The 26,875-nt window shown below is 41.5% G+C and overlaps 1 protein-coding gene across 1 annotated transcript in view; it reads right to left on the bottom strand.

Moving 5' to 3' along the window:
- ABI3BP (ABI family member 3 binding protein) overlaps positions 1 to 26,875 on the bottom strand; it is a 1,978,933-nt gene that overhangs the window by 720,668 nt on the left and 1,231,390 nt on the right. Inside the window, exons 46-49 of the mRNA XM_085622401.1 lie at positions 20,369 to 20,443; positions 18,923 to 18,997; positions 17,390 to 17,464; positions 16,725 to 16,799 (exon numbers count right to left, since the gene is read on the bottom strand). Coding sequence (XP_085478527.1) covers positions 16,725 to 16,799; positions 17,390 to 17,464; positions 18,923 to 18,997; positions 20,369 to 20,443 — 300 coding nt within the window. The remainder of the gene's footprint in view (positions 1 to 16,724; positions 16,800 to 17,389; positions 17,465 to 18,922; positions 18,998 to 20,368; positions 20,444 to 26,875) is intronic.

Genomic DNA, 26,875 nt, shown 5'->3' with positions numbered 1-26,875 from the left:
ACATCCTTTAATTTCCAAATTGCTTAAGGGCATTCGTCTAGCGAACCCTCCGTGCCCTAAATATGTCTCGCTTTGGGATGTCTCCATTGTTTTGAGATTTTTGGAGGCTTGGCCTTCTAATTCCTTACTTTCTCGTAAACAGCTCTCTGCTAAATTGACTATGCTGTTATGTCTCGTTTCTTGCAAACGAGTGTCTGACGTGCGGGCGTTAGACTTGGCAGGTCGCAGATTTACACCTGAGGGTGTCACTTTTCTAATCTCTAAACGCACCAAGACTGCTACCTCTTCGGTTACTTATCCTTCCTTTCCTCATCACCCCAACCTTTGCGTTGTTCAATGTGTCAAGGATTACGAGGTATGTACTGCACCTTTACGTTCTGATACACAGGGTCAACTACTTATTGCCTTGCAAAAACCTTTTCGTCCTGTTACTCCTGCTACATTAGCTCGCTGGGTTAGATGGCTCTTATCTGAGGCTGGAATTGATGTTTCCATTTTTGGTGCTCACTCGGCTCGCGGGGCCATGACCTCTAAAGCGTTCTCGATGGGTGTTTCATTACTGGACATCATGAAAACCGCAGATTGGTCTTCTGATTCTATGTTCAAGACCTTTTATTACAAGCCTATCGAACATATTGCTTCAGTTGTGGTGGATCAGCTTTGAACAAGCATAATCGGAGCCTCCTGTCCTGACATAGAATTAAAAATTTGCAAACATTCGTGACAAGAATTTTCAATTCTATTAAGGACAAGGAGGCGAGGATTATCCCACCCAAATTCATGTTTGATTCTCATGTTTATCATTGTCACAGTGGCATTTGATTTATGACAATGCATTGTTTTTTCTCTCTGTTTACCCTTCCCTTTTATTGCCTTCACTCTCTTTATTGGATGAGTATTACGGCTGTACTTTCTTTTCAGGTTCTGACCCGAAATAGTGATTTCTACTGTTTATCCTGTTTACTCCGCTTGGATCATCTGCTGCCTTCCTCTGTTCGGCGTTTGCTGTGTTTCTAGCGTCAGGATGATCTCCGACTGTGGCTGATGGACTTGGTTTCCTGGCTTGCTTCTTTTTCCATTGGATTTCATGTTTTTTCCTGTGAACTGCTCCTCACCAAAGAAAGAGGACGTACTTTCTACTGTTGTACCTTTTATAGGAGAGACTCTATGGTTGTCACGTGGTACCCGGGTACTCATGGGTACTGTAGTTTTTTCGTTTCATAAACGGTTCTGATTGGCTGCTGGGCATTTCTAATAAAGAAATGAGAAAGCATAATCCTCGCCTCCTTGTCCTTAATAGAATTGAAAATTCTTGTCACGAATGTTTGCAAATTTTTAATTCCATTTAATGCATTCAGAACGCGCCTGTGACGTCCAATGCACATGGAGAACTGACACGATAAACAGTAAAGATGACCGCTTCGCGCACGTCATATATTCATCCTGAGATAACAACCAGCTACAAAAACATACATTGCACTGCTTCATTTCAGTCATTGTAATGCGCCTCCCCTTTATCAATGCCCCCGTACTTTCTGTCACGTCAAATTAATATCATGCAGCTCCTTCCGGTAACAAACGCTACGGCTCTTTTCTCATGCCAGCCGCTGGTCACTACATCTGATTGAAAAAATACACCAAGAGCAATACCTGCCTGTGCAGTAATCCTCAGCGAGAGCCACATCCGTGCCTACGTGCTTGGTAAATAATGGATTGCTGACTGCTCACCCCCTGTACAGCTGACTGGTAACCTAATTGACTGGGGCATGCCTCGTGGCTTTACCACGCCTTTGAAAGTGTTTTGTGGAGAAAACCTCACAAATAGGCACCTGAGCAGCAACTTATAGGAAGAAGAAAAGTAGCCGCTGGGGTGGCGCATTGTCGATGAAGCCGGGGGAACTCGCGATTCTAGTGATTCTATAGTGATCACAATACATCACCACTGGCTTTACTGACAGGAATTACCAGAGGGGCGGGAAGGCTTCTCTAGATTGAACAATCTACGAATATCTCAGGTTGCCCCCAGGCTCAGCAGATAGCTACGCAACGGGCCTGCCTAATCTTCAAAACAATATACAGAAATGTCTGATCTGTATGCTCTTGAGAAACCCCGTCGCTGGGCAAAGTGTCACATGCTTTTACAAATGATTGTGAGGAAGAATCAACCTGAAACTCTTTAGAAAGTCCGTATCAGAATAGAACTAAACCAGGGACTTGTTATCGGAGACTCTTGAACTAGCTGTAGACAATTACCTATGAACCGATTCACTGGGGTAGTTGTCCACCAACGCAAAATTTCCCCAGACACTACATTACTTCTTTAAGGTTGTTTAGCACTCCAAGGAGAGAACCCAGACAGACCATGGAGCGCACACGTGTTTGACGCACACAACCAATCAAATAGGGGAAAACATATTACATTTTTGTTTGGAAAGTGCGGTGATATTTGGTTGGTTGAATGATGGTGCATCGTTGGATTGGTCTGGCAAGCTCCTGTCAGTTGTTCATTGGTTGTAGGAACTTCGGAGCCCCCTGTGCAGAGCAGGCTCTGATTGGTTAACAAATAGGCTGCCCCATTGGCTACTATGCGCAGCCTCGAAAAACACGCCCTTCGCGTCTACGAATTAAAATGTTAACTAGCGTTTATACGCTGATCATCAGCGTTGTCTTTAGAATGTTGAATGTTAGTACGTAACATGTGTAAGATACTCAAAGGGATTCCAAGATTGGCCGTTAGGTCAGTTGCGTTCTTGCCTGCGCTGTCTCTGGTGTTGCATTAAACGTTGTAGATACGTGCTGGTGTCTTACTTCATTTCTGGGAATAGTTACCAAGCTGATACTGTACATGGCTTTTTTAACTTCTTTAAAAAATGCAAACTTACAGAGAAGCTAGCCTGTCTACTGTTTGGCGTCAGCCCCTGCTTGGTCCCCTCTGCTAAAGAAAGACTTTCCCGTGAAGTTTGGGTCAAGTACATGACCCCGCTGCAGTACATAAAGGTTGCAATGGTTGTACGGGTTCACGCTGCTCAGAGCTCAGTCTAACAAGCACGGCCACGAAAGTGAAAGCGTGGGGAAGCCTTTGAAATACGATAACAAACAGATGGCACACAGAGCGCCCCTGATTGTAACTAAGAGAATAGGCCGTGGGCGGATACATGCAGACACATTTGACCAATTGTGTGATGTCTTTTTTAGAAAGACACACGCAAAGACCAATGAAAAAAGAACACATGCACTAGCGTGTGGAAAGTCCTGAGTAATACCAAGAGGTAGTTTTCCTAGAGCAACGCATGCACGCTGTGCTAAGCTTGACCTAAAAAAGAATTTACATGAAACATGTTAGTGACACCTATCTAAAAGCTCCACACTAAAATCAAATAAACAAATAATCATAGGTGTTATAGCTACTGCTTGAAATGTTGCATAGTAGAGCTATTAGTTCTTAGGGCGTATCATGTAGGCAGGATAAAGAATGAGATTATCGAAATACTGATGGTGACAGAAATGATCTCTTGAAATGAAGGAAAAATATGTTGGTGCTGTGCAAACAATTTTAGATTCTTTACTCAATTCTGAGACTGGCTGCTGAGTTGAGGTAATTCTTTTTATTGCAGTTGTTACTTGAGTAATGCACTGTTTTTCTGTTGTAAACAGATTTTTCTCCAATGAAAATATTTTTTAAACAAAACGACGGAGAAGTTGCAAACAAAACTATGAAGAAAGGTAGGCAACTTGGAAGACTCTTCAAAGAAAAGGTTACTTTGAAGGTGAGCGACAAAAGGTTTTGGGGCAGCAGCAAGGAAGGTCATTTACTGATGTGTTGCACTGGCGCTATTATGGTGCAAAGCAATGTGTATAGTTACTTACAATTATAAAGGCGTGCAAGTGCAGCATAAAATAACACAGCACTATGTGAGTACCTGCGTCTCCATAAGTAAATCTAAGCCTTAGTTTCATACCAACCAAGAGTTTGCTTGTTTTTAGTAACATGCTTTATGGCAGTAGCAAGTAACATCATGTAAGGACATATCTGAATTTATACAGCAGTGAAATGTTCAATATGAAATTCTTTTGTTTATCTAATGTTAATAAATTATTTATATACTCTCATAAATATTATCTTGTTACTCTCTGTTGAATCTGGCTGCTTGATTGGTGTATTTGTTATGGCTGCTTGATTGGTGTATTTGTTATGACTTTGTTGGGTTCTGTGATCTCTGAATGAGTTTCTGTTGGAAAAAAACAGTAAATGAGCAGAAGTATAATTTTTAATGTGTTAGGGTTTAGCATTAAACACTGCAGAACGACTAATATCATATGTGAATGAAAATAGCGGAATTAAATCACGGTGAGAGTCATTCAAATTTGCTTCATATCACTAGGAAGTAGATAACATATAGAGAACAGTGCGAAACAATGACATTATTTCAGCACTGACGGTCACTTGTATTTTTCGTCACCACTTCAGTGATGTACATCCAATTTTATATATTACTTATTAGATAAAATATATAATCAATCCATCGTGACATGCTCCACTGAGATAAACAGAGATGGATGTGATCTCTTGTAAAAAATCGCAGTTTAAGAATCAGTTAAATGACTCTTTTGTTGATGACTTTACAAAGCAGTTGAAAGACAATGCGCTGCCTCAAATCAGCAGTAGGGGATGCTACGACAGATTGTACTCTACAACCCGCGTGAGGAAATGACTTCTTTAATGGGCAGGAACTCCCGGTTTATTGAATTTCCGTTTGGAAGTAGCTCTACCTATCATTGCTAATAAGCCGGTGCATGGGACCTCATTTTCAAGAATGCCACATGCTAATTTGCGTTACAACAAACAAATGATGGACGGAATGCTGACAATGCATACATTCTCCCCCAGTCAAGAGATCTGGGTTAAATCCATCGTTCTTTTGCCCACTACACCACCCCAGTTTAGACATGGCCATATGCAAATCAGTCTTGACCCTGTGCCTCATGGGAACAGTCCAGCCCGAACTGCCAAGCCATGTCTTCCCTGGACCGGAATCAAGCATCCTAGGACCGGTTTCTGGCTATCAGCCGTCATCAGCCAGGATAGCTTGACTCCAGTGGCGTAGTGAGCACGGGTCCCACGTCTGGGAATACCCATCCCACTTAGGGCGAAAAGCGTTACAACAAACAAATGATGGACGGAATACTGACAATGCATACATTCTCCCCCAGTCAAGAGATCTGGGTTAAATCCATCGTTCTTTTGCCCACTACACCACCCCAGTTTAGACATGGCCATATGCAAATCAGTCTTGACCCTGTGCCTCATGGGAACAGTCCAGCCCGAACTGCCAAGCCATGTCTTCCCTGGACCGGAATCAAGCATCCTAGGACCGGTTTCTGGCTATCAGCCGTCATCAGCCAGGATAGCTTGACTCCAGTGGCGTAGTGAGCACGGGTCCCACGTCTGGGAATACCCATCCCACTTAGGGCGAAAAGCGTTACAACAAACAAATGATGGACGGAATGCTGACAATGCATACATTCTCCCCCAGTCAAGAGATCTGGGTTAAATCCATCGTTCTTTTGCCCACTACACCACCCCTAATTTGACCACATGCTCTGTTATCATGGGTACCAATGCTGGAACTGGCATTATGTGCTGGCAGTACCAGGCCATACATAATGCAGAATTAGAAAATAAATGCCCTGGTCTAATCTTAGAAGGTACATGCAAAGAGTACCAAACGTTGCTTGCTTGTGGGTATGTCTGAGTAGCTTCCATCAATGCACCTGAAAGAGACACCACATCAACTCTCTCTGTCTGCTGGAGACAATTCTGCCTGATGGTCCAGAGGTGGATATGAAAACAAGACTGACTGCTCTTTTTCACCATTTGTCTGTGTGAAAAGGGATGACCTTCTGTAATTGTTGTCTGCATTTTGAGGGTTGGGAGGATTTCTTAGGCTATTTGAAAAGTTGCTGTTGGCAAAGTAGGTAGTGATTTGAAATTGCCTCAGGAATACGATAGCTCATGAAGCAACTGCAAACATAACTGAATGAAAGTATTTGATCATGATAGACACATGCACATTCTGTGCCCGATAGCAACTGTGAGGTGGCAAAAGTTTATTTGTGTTACACTTTCTTCCATTGATGGACATTTAAAGTTCTCGTCACAAAAAATTTTGCTGTGAGGGGCTCGATACTTTGACTAACATAATCGCTAATTTCAATGGCTGATCAGTTAAGCTTTTCCCGTGATAAGTTGTGTTGTATTCTACACCTACATGAGACATAATTATGAATTTGTATGAGTAAGAAATGCCTAAATACCGAAAAACAACTTGCTTAAACATAAATGTGAGCAAACATCTTACTGCTAGAAATGTGTGAGTAAATCGTACCTAAATCTAGAGTAAGCACAGCCAGATGTGTAAGATCTATACAGTCTATAAGAATGTAGGTCGCATTGCAAATGAAGGGAGATCACCAAAAGCCAGTGCTTAATTTATTCCTTCTATTTGAGACCTGAAATTTCGAACATCTGGCCCTATACTGACTATGTTTAATATTGATCAAAGAGCCGAATGGTTGTGCTTGCCAATATCATGAAAGAAAGAGTCCCTCGGGGAGAGAAGGGAGTGCACAAATTCCGCCTTCAATTTGTTAGGTTTTATTTGCCATCCTTGAGGATAAAGGTATTTGACAGATAATTATGACTGGCACATAAAATCAGGGGCTTCCTGAAAAAGGTGAAACCTTCTTGTAGGTTTGGTGCCCCTTGAGAGTTATAGGATATGAGTAGGTAGCCTTACGACCGTTAACTTAAAGTCTCAAGGTGGGGGTCACAGTGTCACATATTATTCTTAAAGCGCTCATTATTGACATCTGTGAATAAGATCATCGCAATTGGAGATTAGATTTCATGCATAAGATTCACAGAAATGTATTGACCCTTTGAAGGAAAGAGTAAATAAAAATAAACATGTGGAAAACCGGAAAACATATTCACATAGCTCTAAAAGTAGATGTGTAATACACGTGTGGCAGTTTAGGGGGCCATAATGGCTTAAGATTGCTCCTAGAATATATTTACATTATATGACCCTACAGTAGGTGAGGAAATATGATTGATGGAGCAGCAAAGAATAGCAGGTGCCTTCCTGTAAATCACTTCTGCGTGTTTCGATGTAAGCATGACTGTGTGTGTACTGCATGCACAGATCTGCAGTTATTACTTCCAATACGGTTTTGCTTCCAGTTGCATTGTATAAATCCTACCTGTTAAGTTACCAAGTTTTCAACTGGCAACTCTTTTCTCTTCCAGGTGTCTCCTATTCTGTAGCGCTATCACTCTGGCAATAAATAACTGCTTCTCCCAGCTTGAGTATATATGTTATCCCAACATTTCCAAGAGGCAAAGTACTTTTTGTAAATTGCGACTTGCCATTTGCAGTCTCCGAGCCTACAATTTTTCATATTTTTCAAATTGCCGACTGCGTGATGGCAAAACGGCTTAGTGCATTAGTTCCACAGAGGTAAGGATCTAGTAAACCGAAGTTATAGCACAAATATTAACCATGAAGTGTAGTTGGAGTGTCATTATTAACCTACAGTCAAAACACTATGGTTCAGCAGACGTAACACATTATAGCCGGATGCCAGTAGTTGCAACGAAGGTGCTGTACATATTTTATTTGTGGCACAGCATTTTTTCTAAATTGGACATTTTACTTTAATCCAAAATGATTTGGAGTGTATGATCCTTTTGTGTATTTTGGAATTAAGATATTCCGACACTTCTGAATGAAAGAGTTGGATTAGAAGGGTGAAAACCTGTAAATATGTTCTTATTTGCAGCACGGGTTGAAAATTAAGAGTTTCTATTGTGATTCTCTCCGTACCATAAGCTGTAATGGGATATCTCCATTGTTTGAGTAATTTCACTTTAAACTTGAAGATGGAGTGAAGGTGGATGCACCACCAACTCTGTCAAAGAGGAAAGAAATAAGAACAGATGCTAGTGCAGCCATGCGCTTTATAAATTTGATTTGATTTGATTTGACGTCTGTCCATCTCTATTGTGTCTTCAGCCCATCTGACAGCAGCTGCCTTTCCCTGATCACGGGTTAATATTAATACACCTGCCCTTGTACAGTATACAATAATAATGCCAACTTCAAAGCAGTGATAGAGTAACAGTGGCACAGTAGAAGCGTGTTATCAGTACCGGAAGCAAGAAATACATAATTAAGGGATTTGCAGAAATAAAGTTGATGTCACGTATTCTGAAACTGCACATAATAAGGGACGAGGCAACTAGTGGTAGACATATGTATTACCCAGTGGTACGAGTACTGCTAGCAGACCCCTATAGCTAGTACAGCAGTGGAATCTCAGAAGCATTAGTGGGGCATGAAGGTATGGAAGTACTTGCTATGGCAGGTAATAATAATTTGAAAACTGTAAAAAATATATGTACATTAGTAGGAGAGGATTGTTTATAGTTTGCTCATTTGGATTGTTTGCCTTTGAGATACTTTTTTGCAAGATGTGGCAAATCATAGTATAGCTAGTGTCATTGCTCCCAATATATATATATGAGGATAATTTGCACTTTATTGTTATATACCCTGCATATGGTCAATTTGTAAAAATGGATTCAAGCTCTTCTATTAATGTTTGGTTGTTTTGGGAAGGATGCCAGCGGTATGTACATTCCTAAAGCTTATGAAAGTGCAGTACTCCATCACCACGTACATATCACATACAGGGGGCAGACAGAATCTCTTAGTAGGCTATTTATTTGGCAACTATTAGTGACAATGTATGTTTGAAAGAATTGGTATGAAACTATAATATATGAAGTTGCAAACATTTCTAATCAAAGGAATGCATGACTCAGGGCCGCGCTTCCTCAGATCAGCTTTTAAGCGATATAAGTCTATTCGAGAACTTAGATCAGCTAATGCCTATCTCCTAGCCGTCCCTAAATTTAAAAAGATGCAATGGGGTGGCAGAGGTAGAGTTCTCAACACGATCCAAACTTTGGAACAGCCTCCCACCTCATCTCAGAGCAATTCCCTCACTAACATCTTTTAGGAAGGAGATAAAGACCTGGCTATTTAACATGTAAACAGCACCTAGCTTGCCTTTCAGTCAGCGCTGAGGCACCTTATGGCAATCGCGTGCTTTAAAAAATTCTTAACATAACAGAACATTTTATTTAGAATAGAGATGATGTATTTTTAAGAACGTGCTACATCTAGAATAAACTAGTTGTAATAAAAAATAAGTAGCATTGAAATTTGCTTAGGATAATCTCAAACATGATTAGATGTAGATAGCCAGACAAAGCAGGTGAACGCTTTCCAGCAGTGGTGGGTACATGCATATTTCCTCATTCTCTCAAAAAAACATCTAGACACATCAACTGCACATTATGCTAAACATATCTATGGCTTTTGGGAGGTAAATGAAGATTTTCATATTCAGACAAGAGATGAGGAATCTTTGTGGCTAATGTGAATGGTTGGGAGTATCAGAATTTCTTGATGTGGCGTGGCTGACCGCAGTAAGATGGCAGACGCTAACTGAAGGTGCTCCGTGCTCCGACCCACGATCTGGTGCCATCTATTCACTTTCTGGTGTTGTGTAGCCTCCATCACAGGATATTAGGGGTGAGGTGTGCCTGGGAGCCCCAGGCATCATTTTAGCAGCTCTGAGAACTGCCATGACCCACTGCTTTATCCTTGAGCACAGGGGAACCCCCATTGAGCACCAGATGTGTGACCTCATCTGGAGGGCCTAGGTGCCTAGACGGAGCTCCTTTGCATCCCGGGAGCTGAAACAGACTCATCCTACATGGCCCTACCGTCCTCTCTGTTGAATGGTGGCAGACAAACCACTGTCCTCACTCGGCTGTGGACTGTGGAGGCCCAGGGTGACCGGAGACTGAGCCACTGACGGGATCAGTACTGTGTGCTTTGTGGCCCGGGGTTGGAACTGGAGGCGAGGGGGAGATGACTGGCACCCTGTTCCCGCTTCACTGGGTCCACAGACCGTGCTGGCCGGGTTTGCATTGTTCTGGCTGCTAGCGCTGAATCCCCAGATTGCCCTAGAACTAAGCAGTGGCCGTGAGTACTGGTGGCTGTGGGCTGGGGGAATGGCACATGGAACGATTCCGGCCTGTGACCAGGCCCTCTCACCCCACTCATATAGCTGCATGGAATCCCCCCTTGTGTGTGATTGCTGCCTTCTAGATGGTATTGGTCTAAACTCCTGTACTTGGGCTTGGTTAACAACGGGATCCACTACTGTGGGGGGATGGCAGATGAGGGGGTTTGGACGGCTGTGACCTACATTGGCCTGGGTGTGTTGTGCCTTGTGTACCTCATCATAGAATGGTGGGAGGAGATTGGACCACTTGTGCCCCTCTACCCATCACAAAATCTCCACAGAGGTGAGGCGAATCCACCAACTGTGCCCCTCCAGCCACACACCATTGCCGCTAGATCAGCGTGGCCCAACACTGCTGGAGGCATAGCCGTTTACCAGTATAGAGCCCACTGTGCTCCCCATTGCACAACTCCAGCTGTTGACTGCTCTTGCCCCTCTCCCATCCACTTCCCTTTGTACAGATAAGAGGTATGGTGGGTCGCTACCCTGGAGAATGCTGGTATATGCTGATCAAAATACCGGCAGTACAATGATCCTAGAATAGGACAAACGGACATCCACTTCCTGAATTGTATTGGGTAACCCATGGGCTACACTTTGCAGGTGTGTGCCATACTGGAGCAGCAATCCCACCTTGGTTCTATGTTCTTCAGTTGCCTTTGAGAGCAACCTAGGGGTCCCCAGTACCCTTTGTGTAGGGACCGGTTCTGTTGGCCTTCCTTTCCCCTCACTATTGCCTGGATTACCCATAACTGCTGAAGCACCCAACTTATGAGAGAAAAACATGGGGAACCCATTTATTGGGTCGCCAGGTGGCACGCTCCACAAAGTTGCGGGGGCACGGAGGAGATGACCTCCTCCTGAAACAAAAGGTTTGATCAAATCCTAGCGGCCATAGCCGAAACACGCCAGGACCTGCGCACCAGAGGAGACACTGTGGTGATTGAGGTGAACTTACTTCAGGAGTACCAAAAGAAGCTGTTGGGATGAGTCACCTAGAGAGAGTGCGCACTTGATGAAATGCACCCTATGGTCAAGGGCCTTGAGGGCCAGGTCCGCTCCTTGGCAACCAGGGTGAGAGAATTGGAAAACAGAACAGAAGACTCAGAGGGACGTCCCGCTGCAACAACCTCCGGGTTGTTGGATTTCACTGAGGGGGCAGAGGGCCATGACTTGGTGGTCTTCTTTGTACAATGGCTTGCTGAGGTAGTAGCCGATGACCCTTTCTCCCCACTACCAGGTGGAGGGGGCGCACAGGGTCCTGGCATGAAGCCACCTCTGGGATTGTCCCCAAATCTAGTGGTGATTTGCCTGCTGATCTTCAGGGACACAGAAACCATCCTGAGAGCGACCCGCACTGCATATCCCCTACAATATGAAAATCCACATTTTTTTCCTCTTCCCACATTACACATTGATGGTACAGCACCAAAGGGCATCCGTTCTGGGTGTCAAGAAATGCCTGAGGCAAGTGGGCCTCACCTACTCCCTGTTGTACACAGGAAAGTTTACAGTAATAGTTAATCAGACCAGCTATTTTTTCACTGAACCTTTAAACGCCTGGGACTGGGTAGAACAGTGCTGCTATGAGTCATCCACCCTGACGACCCTAACACAACAACCTGGCACAGAGAGGAAGAGGCGAATGGGAAGTTGGCGGGCCCGGGATGGTGTGGTGCTACATACGGAGGGGGCTCCCTCCCCGGCACAGATGTGTGACCAGCAACAACGCATGCTTTCAGCTACATCGCACTTGGCCTCGGATTGCCGCTCGCCCCTCCTCGGCAACTCACAGATGACTCAAAGTCTGACTCTGGCACCTTCGCCTCGCTGAACAGCAATTCTTCAATTGTCCTACCAAGCGCCACCACAAAAACTGTAGATTTACTGGCTTGAACCTTTTCCACTGATGAAGTACTAACACCTACCTGACCCTCGCCCAACTTTACAATGTCAGTGGCATACTTTCCAACCTTCTCTCCAAGTTGTATAAAATGGGCCGGGCAAGCCTGGAAGAGTGGGTTTGCCTAACATCCTCTAACCTATTCTCCTCCACACTTGGTGACTTTGTTTTGGTTCATGTCACACCCCCCCCCCTTAATAGACAATTTATTTTTTAGCGGGGGACCTTTATGAGGCTCCGCTAATGGAGTTCCCACATAATGGGACTACTTGTACACTGTTTGGGTAACAGACAAGTTTGCATTTAACCTGGGAGGGGAGTTGGAGATTATGTTATTCTTGTATTGCAGGTCATACAACACATTATAGAACTCACCAAACGGAAAGGACTATGAACAAATGGAAAAATTCCAACAACCCTAATAAGGTATTCAGAGTGTCAAGAACAAAATGTATATATGTTGGGAGGGAGAACCTACTGGAAAACCCATAGGGTTATTAAAATTGCCCTCACCCACTAGATAGTGTCATGCTTCATCATAGGGCCGCTGGCACACACTGGCATACAACACATTACTCATCGGCGTGCAGTAGTGTACATACCCCACATCCCTAATACACCATGACTAACTTACAAATACTCACGTGGAATGTCCGTGAAATGGGGACAGCGCGAAAACGACACTTGGCCCAACAATATATATGACGGTGCAACACTCAAATTGCATTCTTATAGGAAAACCATGTAGCAGGGGTAAAGATGTCCGATTGCCAAAGAGATGGCGGGGACAACGTTACAGCACTGCATATTCTGGTTTTGCCCGGGGGGAGTTAGTCTGGATAAGCCAGCTGTTCCTTTCAAATGCCTTGCTAAAAAAATAGACCCTGAGAGATATGTATCTGTGGAAGGCCAGCTTGATCGCCGCCTGTTCCTGTTGGACAGCATATATGGGCAGTTTGTAGTGCAACAAGCCTTTCTAGCCTTCCTCACAGTTATCCGCACGATGTGGGAGCATATCCCATGGCTCATTGGTGGAGACTTTAACAGCGTACTTGGTTCCATTCTCAACCGCTCACACTCTGACTACCGAATTCCTGTGTAGTGACATATGCGGCCGGGCTCATGCAGTGGCTCACACCCTGGTCCCTTTAGGCAGCTGGCGTACATTACAACCGGTTGTGATGGAATACTCCTACTGCTCCCCGCTGCATGATTTACATGTTAGACTAGACCGTATTCTCTGTCACCCAGCCATTCACCTAACAACCGGAGAATACCTTGGTCAGACTTTTTCCAATCATAACCCACTGCAATTGCACTTCGACTGGGGAACCCCCCGCCCGCCTATCCCCACCTGGCGTTTTCAGCCAGCAATGTCAGAGAACAGTGTGTCGCAGGACACAACATTGAAAGTGCTGGCCCGGTATATGGAGGAGAACTGGGTCACAGCAAAATGCAGACCCATAGAATAGAGGGACTTAACGTTTTACTCCATGGGCACTGCATTAATGCTGTGGTGGAAATGTGGGCGGACCTGTACAGAGAAGTAACAGCACTAGAGCTGTCCTTGAGTACCTTGGAAATGGAATACCGTAGGACTCCTGTGAGCCACCAGGGAACGACATGACCAACTAGTGGCCCAACTGTGAAGTTTTAGTTATAGGGCCTATCAGTATGCACATCATACCATCTTACATACAGCTTACCTTACACCTGCGCGCTTGCATAGAATATAGGGCAGTGTATCAACTTGCCCTAGATGTGGCTTCCAGGATGGTGACATGGCGCACATGTTCTAGACTTGCCCTGACACGCAATTACTTTGGAAGGCGGTCCTGGATGCTCTGACACAGTCACAGGGAGGGAGGACTTATGCTTTATGGAGTCAGGTTAGCTGGAGCTATTTAGGCATAAAAAGGCTGGAGTAGCCGTCAACCAATTTATAGATCCAGCCTTATTTGTAGCTAGGAGAGTTAGTGCCATGAAGGGGAAAATGCCCACCTCCCCAATTGACCCTATTGGTTTAAAGCCAGTCTAAAATGGGGGAGGCCGAATCAGTGGCACTCCATAGAGAGGAGGTTAGAGACTTGAGCAAAGTCCCCATTGCGCTTGCGTGGGACCCCCTCCTGCACAAGTTACAGGTGCTCTTTGAAGAACATCTGGATGGGGGACTGTGGCCACTCAACGCACACTAGTCCAAGTTGCAAACGTCGCCTAGTATTCCCTTTCTTACCACCTCCCCCCCATTATTGTTCCTCAACTCATAATTTGCCTAACTGAGTATTGGCCTATACACATTACCTGAAACTATTGTTATGCTGGGGGGGACCATGTGTTTTTGCCCAGTACAAGATTAGAGTATGATCCCATGGATGTTATCAACCAGTGCCGAACTGATTGTATCTTATATGTGCAGCGATCGCCACAGATTGAAACTGTTATGACCTGCCAGTTGCGCTTGATTCAAGCAATCTTTGGTGATTATGTTAAGCTGACCCAATGTCTCCTGTTGTAACACCCGCTATTGTCTGTGATATATAGACTCGTTTGTAACATAAACACTGCTGTTAATTTAATTATTATACTGTAATGGTTGTAATGCTGTCTAAACTATCTAAAAATAAATACAAACTTGTTAAAACAAAATCACAGAATTTCTTGATGGGTACATGCTCAAAGCGAACCATGAGCCTCCTGTGACTAAATGTCCACACTGAAGAGCATACCGATTTGCTGAAAGAATAAAGCTTTCATGGGTGCTGGCATATCAAGACACTTATAGTGTGTTTTTGATGCATGGCCCATCTTGTGTCACACTGGCATTGTGGAGATCCTGTAAACCACCAATTACCTGGTGTAGACTCAAGATCTTTTTTTACCCTGCAATGCCACTGAAACCATAAATTGACCTTTAGGACTGAAGAATAATGTACTGGTTGAAGAACGTCTTAGATTTGTTAGCCAATTGTTCTGGCTCCTCACTGGATTTACTAGTTTTCACTTTTGCAGTTCCTTGGCTCACTTCATGTTGTTCTGTGGGTCAAACAGTTAACAAATTATTATTTTAAAAATGGTGGAAACAATAAGTGAAGGAAAGATGTAAATGAAGTCAGAGAATTTGCATGATGACCCAGGAGAGGCTCCTCCACATGGGCGGCGGAGTGTCACCCCACGGCTTTCTTGTAGTACGAGAAGCAGAAACATAAAATGGTATTTTAAATACCATTTTATGTTCCTGCTTCTCATGCTGGGAGAAAGCAGAAGGCAGGGTTTGGTTGGGGCGGGCGAGTGGGCGTTCCTGCTCCATGCAGGGGAGGAGTGGCGTGCCCACTGTTGTGGGTGCTGACTGTTTGGTCGGCCCCAGGGCCGACCAAACCAGTCATGCACACTCTGCATTTTCTCTATGTAGGCTGCATGCAGCCTACATAGAGAAAATGGCCTCCCCATAGACGCATGTGGGGTTGGCGTCCTAGCCAATCTCAAAGCTGCCATTGCAGCGTTGTGATTGGCTTTGGGGAGGAGAGGCAGGCTGCCTGCTTCCTGTAAGGCGCAGAGAGAGGAGGCGCGACGCGGGACCGGAGATGAGGGTACGTTGAATTTTTTTTCTTTTAATGACCCCCACCCCCTGGCCTTGCGACCGCCTCGGCCCCCCGCGAGTCATGTCGGACGAGACTGTGATGACCATTCATCAGAATCAATACTGAAGCATTTAATTGAAAGAAGAATGGGAAAAAGATGTTTTGTTGTGAGTAGTCCTCAAAAAAGAAAAAGTTTTAACATATTTAGCAAGAAACACATTCCAGTCGCAGCTAGTAAGCTCAACACGGTAGGAGTACAAGGAGAAAATAGCGAAATGTTCAGAAACAGACACCGTTTCCTATTCTTGAACTGATGTAATGAAATTATTCATCAAATTAAATGATTATTTCTTTTGCCTATTTTCTCTTACCTTGGGTCAACTCTCGCTGCCTGTCTGAGATACATTTTATGGGTATTTGGTGCTCTAAGGGGAAAGTACGGGTTTCTGATGAAAATAATTGAGTAAATGACCAAGTTTTTTGTTGTGAGATGTATGTGTTGAATAATATCAGAAATGTATCAAATTAGGGCTGGTACAAAAAAGAAGAAATAAGCAATAGCTTAATTGTGGTTTATGCTCCATTCTCTAGAAAAGGGCTAATAAAGTGTGTTTTAAGTAATAGTAAAATTACATTAAATTGATTAGCCCAATGTTGCTTGGTATCTCCACAAACATAACATGAGAGCAAATAGAATAACCTCCCTGCCAATGTACAATATAAATGCCTCACGAAAGCGGTGAATATGCAATGATGCTGAAATTGCAAGGTGTTAATGAGGATCCCGATTTAATGTAGAACAGGACTGTAGTATCAGCAAATGAATAAAGGCATCGAAAGAAAAAATACTTGGCTACTCTTAGTCTGATGTCCCTAAATGCTCCACACTCTAAGACTAGGCAAATAAGAGCAGACACTATTTAATTGAGAAATGGTGCTACCTCTAAACTTTACTCTCTAGAGGGGTAGTCAAATCACATTAATGAATGAAAATGAGGTTATGGAAGAAATAGTGGTGGCAGAAAATGATCTTATGAAATGAAGAACAATGTATTGGTGGTGGAAACATTTGGATTCTTTACCCAATTTTGTGTCCAGCTGCTCAGTGGAGGTAACCATATTCATTGTTGTTATTTCATGGCTCACTTCATGTCTTTCTGTTGGCAAAATTGTTAAAGAATGAAGGCAGTCTGTTCAAAAAGTAGGAGGAAACAATGTTTGAATGAAAGCTGTGAAGAAAGTCCGACAAGTTCAGTGATGATATCTCATTAGTCTGGAAAATGAAGAGTTTGATTCAAGTTTCCTTTGGTTATATTAATGTTGTGTTGCAAACAGTCTTATTCTCCATCCATCAGGCTGGCAAATTTGTAATAAGAGATAATACCAGTCACGTTTATGATGTATTGATGTCTAATCTGGATGCGCTTCAGTTACAAACTGTTATAGGTGAAATACTGGCATCGAATCACGAATGTATGGTAATAATACTACCTGAAGTGTACTGGTGTAAGGTAAAATTGGAAAAATTAATAAAAACACATTTATACAAAAAAAGAAGAGTTTTGATTCGAAGAAGAGCGGAAGAAATGATCTGTACTATGGTTCCCCCAGACCTCTTGAGTTTCCCTATTTTTAGCAAGATGTACATTATGGTGAAAGCCAGTAAGCTCACAATGGTAGACAGACAGATAATAGTATAATGCTTAAAAGAGTTTAGGAAATTATTGATCTAATGTTAGCTTTTTACCCTGTGTCGACGCTTGCTGCTCAGCTGAAGTATAGGTTGCCTCCATTTGGGATTCAGTGGGGATTGCATGTGATTCTGCTGGAAGAAATGTTTTAATGAGCAGGAGTTTGGTATGATATTTGTGCACTATATATGATCTGAAAGCCATAAACAATAGCTTGGTACAAATAGGAGGAATTAATTAATAACCACCTGATGGTTTTACATGTAAGCTACATGAAAAGTCCTAACATCATATGCGGAGAGGGTTACCAAAATGCACTGAGTCTGAACTTATTACAGCTTTGCTTAGAATCCCTAGGTAAACAAATGCAAATAGATAATTGGGCAGTGCAATTGAACTCTTCCAGGACTATTCTTCATACACTGTTCAAGATACAGCAACTACTCACTTTCTGACATCAATGTAGATGACACCTACCATGCTGGAGAAAACAGAGAATGGATCTCCTTTCCATAAATAAATCAAGGAATCTGCTTGATGTTATTTCACATAACTACTTAAGACTTTGAAAGTTAGTTCACTGCATACTATTGTGTCACTACTCAGTCAAAAAATGTATTTGGTTTAGAAGATTCCTATGGTTATTTGATTTTGGGCGATTTGAAAAATAAATACAACAATATAATGTGTGTTAAGAAAAATAATCTATAATGTTAATGCGAACATGTAAGCTTTGGCAGCGCAATGATGAGGAATTTACAAAATGTTAATATTGGTCATTAGATAAAATACTACAGATGGGTTTTATATCCACACCCAAAACTATGCCAATAGATGCATACACAATTATATCAAATCAAACTATTACCACCAGGGATCTTTTATTAGTAAAGCATTTTAATTTACAGTGCAGTAACAATTCAATAGCCAGTGACCTCTTATGTCACAGGTTCACTGTATGCTTGCTTAGATCATGTATAGCACTCCACTGTCTTTTTGGCTAGGTGTGCTTTTAACACATACCATCCACATACATAGAATTGAATCTACGAAGCAGTAGTGAGAAGTAAACCCTTTGAGTATGAAATAAGTTAGAGAAGTACTTATGGTGGCAGACAATATTTTGGACTATTAAAAAAATATTGGATAAGGAAAATCAGAGATTCAGTATCTAGTTTTAAGTCTGGCCACTTAGGGGAGGTAGTTGTTTTAACTGTTGCTTTTTCTTGGATATTTAGTTTTTTTTCTGTTAAGAAAAGAGTGAACTTATGAATATTTTCATCAATGAAGACTTCATGTGCATGCTAGATTAAAAGTTGTAAAAATGCTAGTTGGGTTGAATGGTTTTCCTTTTAATGGACACCAGAAAGAAAACCGTAATTCGAGAAGAATGAAGAGAACTTTTTGATGCATTTTGCTTTCTAAAAAAGAAAAATAATTATCTTTGTCAATTGGTGCATTTTACACCATCTACTTGGTCAATATGACTACATTAGACTTGGTGATAGAGTTATAGTTTAGAATGATACTCTATTGAATAAATAGTGCTAGAAAATTAGTTATCAAATGAAATAAATCTAATGTTTTACCCTCTGTTGTCGCTGATTGTTTGGTTGTGATAAATGGTACGTCCTTCAGAGGTTCCGTGGTCATTGAATGTTTTTCTGTTAGAGGAAAACAGTAAAGGTGAGCCCTTTCTGAGATTTGCTGCCACCACTGTAATGTGCATGTCACCCGTCCTTTATTCTCTTCTTCCACCTCATCCTGCATTCTGTCTCCTGTGCCAATTTATACATGCCCTGTTTACTGCCTTCTTCATTCTTCTCATGGCTCTTTGCATCCAATAAGCCCTGTGACTTTTATTCTGCATGCCGCTGTCAGAATTTCAGTTCTTCATTCTTTCTTGCTCTAAAGCACTTTAACCAGCTTATATTTACATATGACATGCGTATGTCATATATCAAGATACATCTCTCACTTATGTAAGTTACACTGGGCTGTGCTAAACAGCAATTGCTGTAAATCAGTAAATTACTGGATTTGAAATTGTGTTTGATAAGGTAATAATTTCCATGATATTAGTCACAGCATCAAGCTGTGCCTGTCCGTGGAAATGAATGGAGATTCTCCAAAACAGAAAAGGAAAAGTCATCTTATTAAAGAGATTCCTTGTAACTATTGAAGTACTTCAGAATTAATTCATGTGGGAAGAGACCATGACCCCACTGTAAAAATATGTGCACACAGGAGAACTTACAAAGAAATTGAAAGAGAACCCCTTTAAATAATCAGTAGAGTTCATGAAGATTATTGTGCTTTTATGTTATAAAAATGGGCTAATGTTCGACATTATACTTGTTACGGTCATCAAATTCATTCTGACACCACATTCAAGCCTCCCCCTCCCCTCTAAAACACCATCTGCACTGAAGATCCTCCAAAAACTATCCGCTTTTTCTGGGAAAGAAACACATGAACCGTGTCACGCCTTCGCCTCTTTGCTATCTCCACGGTCATTTTTAAATCCCACTGACTCTTCTATCCAATCCGCTTCTTTGCTCAGAGTTCTATTCTATACACTTTCCAGTGACAGCTTTGAGTATTTTCCTTTCTCCTTTTACTCCACTCTTCAGTCAGTCATTGCTCAGCTTCTATAGCATTCTTTGTGTGTCTACCATACATACTGATGTCTTACTTGTACCGTGTCTCTGGGTCCCTCCATCTTGCTCATGATCTCCTTTGTCCCTTCCTTCGTGTACCCTAGTCCCTGCCTCATTATTGTTATCTCTTCTGCCTAATTCTGGTCCTTCTAATTTCTCAATCCTTTCTACCACCCCTGTTGCAACACCACCCACCCACTGACTAACAACCCAAGAGGCTCATTGCTTGCAAATTCAAAAGGAGTGACATGTATCATGAAGCTCCCATTACTTGTTCTGCACAGATGGGGTTTCCTAAAGCATTTTAAGAGCTGAGTACTAGAATACAAATGTGCATGTGTTGATGTAATAACTTGCTGATGGAAACCTCATTACCTGGAGTTGCAGAAGGCTTCTCAGTGGAAATAAACTTTTCAGTTTTGAGGATTTCTTGCGATGCTTGATGCGTTGCTATTTACAAAAAATGATAATAACATACATGTCCTTTGAGTGACATACAACAGACGTGACAAAACGTGATAGGTGTGATGATGATGAATTTAAAATGTGTTAATAATGATCAAGATCTAAAATGAGGTTGTTATCAATACTGGAAGCAGGAATAAACAAAGTATTGACATGAAGCATGTTAGTGACGCTTGTCTACAAGCTTCACACTGAAATCAAATGATCAAATAATGTTATGTGTTGTTATAGCTATGGCTGGGAAAGTTACGTAGTGGAGCAGTCAGTTCTTGGGTCATATCATGGAGGCATGAAGATGAATGAGGTCATACAAATACTGATAGTGACAGAAATGATCCTTTGAAATAAAGAAAAATATTTTGGTGCTGTGAAAAATACTTAGATTCATTACCCAATTCTGGGACTGGCTTCTGAGTTGGGGTACTTTTTTTCTTTGCAAGTGTTTTTTGAGTAATGCGCTGTTTTTCTGTTGGAAACAGATTTATCTCCAATGAAAATATTCTTGAAACAAAACGTTGGGAGAAGTGGCAAACAAAACTATAAAGAAAGGCAGGCAGGCTGGAGGATGATCTGCTTTAGACTGCAAAGAAGAGGTTAATTTGAAGGGGAGTGAAGAAGAGGTTTTAAAGCAGCAGCGAGTTTGGGCATTTACTGATGTGTTTTTGCCCTGGCGCTATTATGGTGCAAAGCCACGTAAAGCAACGTGTCTAGTTACTTACAATTATAAAAGCCTGCAAGTGGAGCACAAAATCACGCAGCACTATGTGAGTACCGGCACCTCCCCCAGTACATCTAGGCCAAGGTTTCTTAAGAAGTAAGAGTTTCCTTGTTTTTCTTTTAGCAACATGCACCTTATGGCAGTGACCAGAAACATCATGTAAGGACATATCTGCTTTAATACAGCAGTGATATATTCAAGATGAAACTCTTTTGTTTATCTAATGTTAATAAATTATTTATATACTCTCATAAATATTATCTTGTTACTCTCTGTTGAATCTGGCTGCTTGATTGGTGTATTTGTTATGCCTTTGTTGGGTTCTGTGATCTCTGAATGAGTTTCTGTTGGAATGAATCAGTGGATGAGCAGAAGTATATTTTTGAATGTGTTAGGGTTTAGCATTAAACACTGCAGAACGACTAATATCATATGTGAATGAAAATAGCGGAATTAAATCACGGTGAGAGTCGTCAAATTTGCTTCATATCACTAGGAAGTTGATAACATATAGATAACAGTGCAAAACAATGACATTTTTTCAGCACTGACGGTCACTTGTATTTTTCGTCACCTCTTCATTGATGTACATCCAATTTTATGTATTACTTATTAGATAAAATATATAATCAATCCACCGTGCCATGCTCCACTGAGATAAACAGAGATGGATGTGATCTCTTGTAAAAAGTTAAGGTGACTCTTTTGTTGATGACTTTACAAAGCTCTTGAAAGACAATGTGTGCTTAAATCAGCAGTAGGGGATGCTACGGCAGATTGTACTCTACAACCCGCTTGAGGAAAGGACTTCTTTAATGGGCAGGAACTCCCGGTTTACTGAAGCTCCCTTTGGAAGTAGCCTCAACCTATCATCGCTAGTGAGCAGGTGCATGGGACCTAATTCCCGTAAGCGTGCCTCATGCTAATCAGACCACATCCTCTCTGATCACGGATACCAATGCTGAACTAGCATTATGTGCTGGCAGTACCAGGCCATACATGATGCAGAGTTCAAACAGAAATGTCCTGGTCCAATCTTAGAAGGTGCATGTGAAGAGTACCACACGTTGCTTGCTTGTGGGTATGTCTGAGTAGATTCCATCAATGCACCTGAGAGGGACACCACATCAACCCTCTCTGCCCGCTGGAAACAAATCTGCCTGATGGTCCAGAGGTGGACAGGAAACAAGACTGACTGCTCTGTTCTTTTACACCATCTGTCTGTGTGAGAAGGGATGACCTTCTGCAATTGTTTTCTGCATTTTGAGGGTTCGAAGTATTTCATAGTCTATTTGAAATGTTTCTATTGATGTTGGCAAAATAGGTAATGATCTGAAATTTTCTCAGGCCTATGATGGCTCACAAAGCACCTGCAATCATAAATGAATGAAAGTATTCATGATAGACACATGCACATTCTGTGCCCGATAGCAACTGTGAGGTGGCAAAAATGAATTTGTGTTACACTTTATTCCAATGATGGACATTTAAGGCCCTAGTCACAAAACATTTCTCTGTGAGTGGCTGTATATTATACTAACATAATCGCTAATTTCAGTGGCTGAAAAAGTAAAGCCTCTTCCATGAAAATGTGTGTTTTATTCTAGACCTACATGTGACTTAATTATGAATTTGTATGAGTAAGAAATCCCTAATTACCGATAAATAACCTGGTTAAACAAAAGGTTGAGCAAACGTCTTACTGCTAGAAATGCTTGAGTAAATCGTACTTAAGTCTAGAGTGCGCACACTGAGGTGCTAAAGATCTACTCAGCCCATTACTACATAGGTCGCATTACAAAATGACAGGTAGACCACAAAAAGCCAGTGCTCCTACCATTTGCAACCTGCAAATTCGAACATCTGGCCCTACACGCACTATGATTTAATATTGATCAAAGAGTCTAATGGTTGTGCTTGCGAATGTCATGAAAAAAAGAGGCCCTCGGGGAGGGAAGGACGTGCACAAATTCTACCTTCGATTTGTTAGGTATATTTACCAACCTTGAGGATAAAGGTATTTGACACATATTGATGATTGGCACATAAAATCAGGGGTTTCCTAAAAAAGGTTTTCAACTTGTAGGTTTGGTGCCCCTTGAGAGTTATACGATGTGAGTAGGTAGCCTTACGACCGTTAGTTTTAAGGGGGGGTCACAGTCACACATATTCTAAAAGTGCTTATTATTGACAACTGTGAATAAGATCATTGCAATTGGAGATTTGATTTCATGCACAAGATTCAGAGAAATATACTGACGTTTTGACGGGAAGAATAAATAAAAAAAAACATGTGGAAAACCAGGAAAACTTATTCACATAGGTCTACATATAGATGTGCAATACACCTATGGATGTTTAGCTGGCCATAATGGCTTAAGATTGCTCCTGGAATATAGTTTCACTTTATGACCCTACAGTAGGTGAGGAAATATGATTGATGGAGCCACAAAAAATAGCAAGTAAAATCTATTTGTCTGAGCGTCTTCATCTAAGTAGTCATGTGTGCCTGTGTGTAGTGCATGCTACGATCTGCAGTAATGACTTCCAATATGGTTTTGCTTCCAGTTGCATTGTATGAAGTCCACCAGTTAAGTTAAAAGGTTTTCAACTGGCAAACTCTGTTCCGGGTGGTCTCCAATACTGAAACGCTATCACTGTGGCTAAAAATAACTGCTTTTCACAACTTAAGTATATATTTTATCCCAACATTTCCAAGAGGCAAAGTACTTTTTGTACATTACGACTTGCCATTTGCAGTTTCGGAACTTACTCTTTTTCAAATTGTAGACTATGTGATAGCAAAAAGGCTTAGTACATCAGTTCCACAGAGGTAAGGGTCTAGCAACCCAAAGTTATACCATAAATATAAAATATGAATTGCAGTTGGAGTATCGTTATTGACCTGGAGTCAAAACACTATGGCCCAGCACACGTAACACAACATAACCAGAACCCGCTAGTTTCAATAAAGGTGCTGTACAGATTTTATTTGTGCCACACAATGTTTTTTTTAATTGGACATTTTCCTTTAATCCAAAATGATTTGGAGTGTATGATCCTTTTATGTATTTTGGAATTAAGCAATTCCTACACTACTGAATGGAAGAGTTGGTATAGGAGGTTGTAGAGCTGCAATGATGGTTTTATTTGCAACACAAGTTAAAAATTAGGGGTTTCTAATGTGATTTTCTGCCACTCTCCATACCATAAACTGTAATGAGATATCTCTTTTGTTTGAGCAAGTTCACTTCAAATATGAAGAAGGAGTAAAGGTGGATGGCGCCACCAACAAAAGAGATTTAAAACCAGATGCCTGTCCATCTCTATTGTGTCTTCAGCCCATCTGACAACAGCTGCCTTTCCCTGATCACGGGTTAATAATAATACACCTTCCCTTGTACAGTATACAATATAAATGCCAACTTCACAGCAGTGATAGTGCAACAATGGCACAGTAGAAGTGTCTTATCAGTACCGGAAGCAAGAAATACATCATTAATGAATTTGCAGAAATAAAGTTGGTGTCACGTATCCTGAAACTGCTCATAATAAGGGAAGAGGCAACTAGTGGTAGAAATATGTATTACCCAGTGGTACGAGTCCTGCTAGCAGACCCCTATAGCTAGTAGAGCAGTGGAATCTCAGAAGCATTAGTGGGGCATGAAGCATCTCAGGGTGAATGAAAGTATGGAAGTACTTGCGGTGGCAGGTAATAATATTTTGGATAACCGAAAAAATATTTTGGCTGAGGAAAATCTTACACTTCTTACCCAGTTTTGAGCCTGCATTCTTAGTGAAGACAACTGTTTTAGTTTTGGGAAATACTTGTTTTACTTGAATATAATCTGTTAGAATGTAAGTTGGTCAATGTAAATGTTCTTTAGTGAAAATGTCAAGGCAATGCCAGAAAATGCTTTAACTAAAGGTAGGTATTTTGGATGATGCATCCTTTATCAGGCCCCAGAAACAAGAGCATGATTCAAAGGAAAATGAAGGAAAGATTTAAATACATACTGGTTTCTCAAAGATACTGAATTCCATTGCTGTTAACGATGGGCACAGTATGGCATCATCCAAAGATATGCACAGTATGGCACCATCCAAAGTTGTGCACAGTATGGCACCATCCAAAGATGTGCACAGTATGGCACCACCCAAATATATGCACAGTATGGCACCATCCAAAGATGTGCACAGTATAGCAAAATCCAAAGATGTGCACAGTATGGCAACATCCAAAGATGTGCACAGTATTGCAAAATCCAAACATGTGCAGAGTATGGCACTATAAAAAGATGCCAATATTCACAATATTGACGTCAAAACAAGATTGATCTATAGAGATAAAAAGTTTCTTTTTACCCTGAGTTTTATCTGGCTGCTCAGTTCAGATAAATCTTAAGGTTTTGTAAGGTTCTGAGGTCGGTGAATGTGTTTCTGATGGAAGCAAGGAATAAACGAGTAACAGAATACGTTAGATAGGTCTGAAATAAATTATTAGCAAACCATCAAAGCGGGACGCAACCAAAAAATAATATTTGGCATTACAGAGTTTCACATTAAAGTCACTTCAAAATGGTAACAGCAGGTCTGGCTGCCATAGGAAAAGAAAATATAAAGATTGGTTCTTGTCAACATTCTTGCCTACCTATTTGGCCACCGGTTTTGCAAGCCAAGTCAAGTGAAGCTAACTTTACTGTATCAGCAGTTATGCCATAACATTTAAAAACATTTCCAACAATTCGTCTTTTTTTTTTTTTTTATTTGATTTCAAAGTATTTTATTGAATTTTCTTTCTTTTTTTCCGTATTTTATAAAACTGTGTAGGAAATAATCCTGCTCCACGATAAAATCATCAGCCAGTATAGATAGGTATTTTGCATGGTTATTCGATAACATTTTGGAGGCGGGGAGATCCTTCCATTCTGGGAAAGAACTATGATTGTGTCATTTACAAACATGAAGATAGGTCTTTATCAAGTAATTATAGGTCGATTTGTCTCTTTGATGCAGTGGGTACATTTCTTGATAAGGTCCCGGCCATGAAGCCCTGAGCTTTCCTATTTGCCATCAGAGACTTTTAGGCAGGGTTTCAAAGCTTTGTGGGAATAGTCGAGCAGAATCTGAGTTTATATTTTTATCATCTAAAACACCTTGCGTTAACGAGAAGAATGCTTATGTTCTGCCTTTGGTGCTTTCAAGCTGGCATTTGACAATGTTGACGAGGAGCACAGTTAATTGCTGCCTGCTAACAAAATGTTGACTGTGTCTTATGGAGACACAGACTGATAATCAAATAGCGTCCAGTATCCAATGGAATCAAACAACGTAATTGTTTGACCTCAATACCAGGTAACGTTTTTTTAATGATATTAATGATTTTCTGATGAAAAAGAATGCAGATTGCCCGATTGTAAAGGGTACTGCCAACCCTGTTTTTGTATATGCAAATAGTTGGTTCGCCTAAAGATACTCTTCATAAATGATTTTCAGGTTTCCAGAGTTATTGCACAAATCCCTTTCTTTGGTTTGATTATCTGGGTACATGCTTTTGTCCTTCTCCCAGGAAGAGGGCAAATGAGCAACTGAGGCAAGTCGGTGCATCAGCCACACTGAGCTTAGATTGAAGGAGGAGAGCCAGTCTCAGTTCTCTAAAGCTATATATGGTGAATACCATGGCTGAAGCTGTATGTGGG

This window comes from Triturus cristatus, chromosome 8 (assembly GCF_964204655.1).
Source record: "Triturus cristatus chromosome 8, aTriCri1.1, whole genome shotgun sequence".
In the NCBI taxonomy this organism is placed as follows: domain Eukaryota; kingdom Metazoa; phylum Chordata; class Amphibia; order Caudata; family Salamandridae; genus Triturus; species Triturus cristatus.
This window is presented reverse-complemented; position numbering and strand designations above follow the sequence as displayed.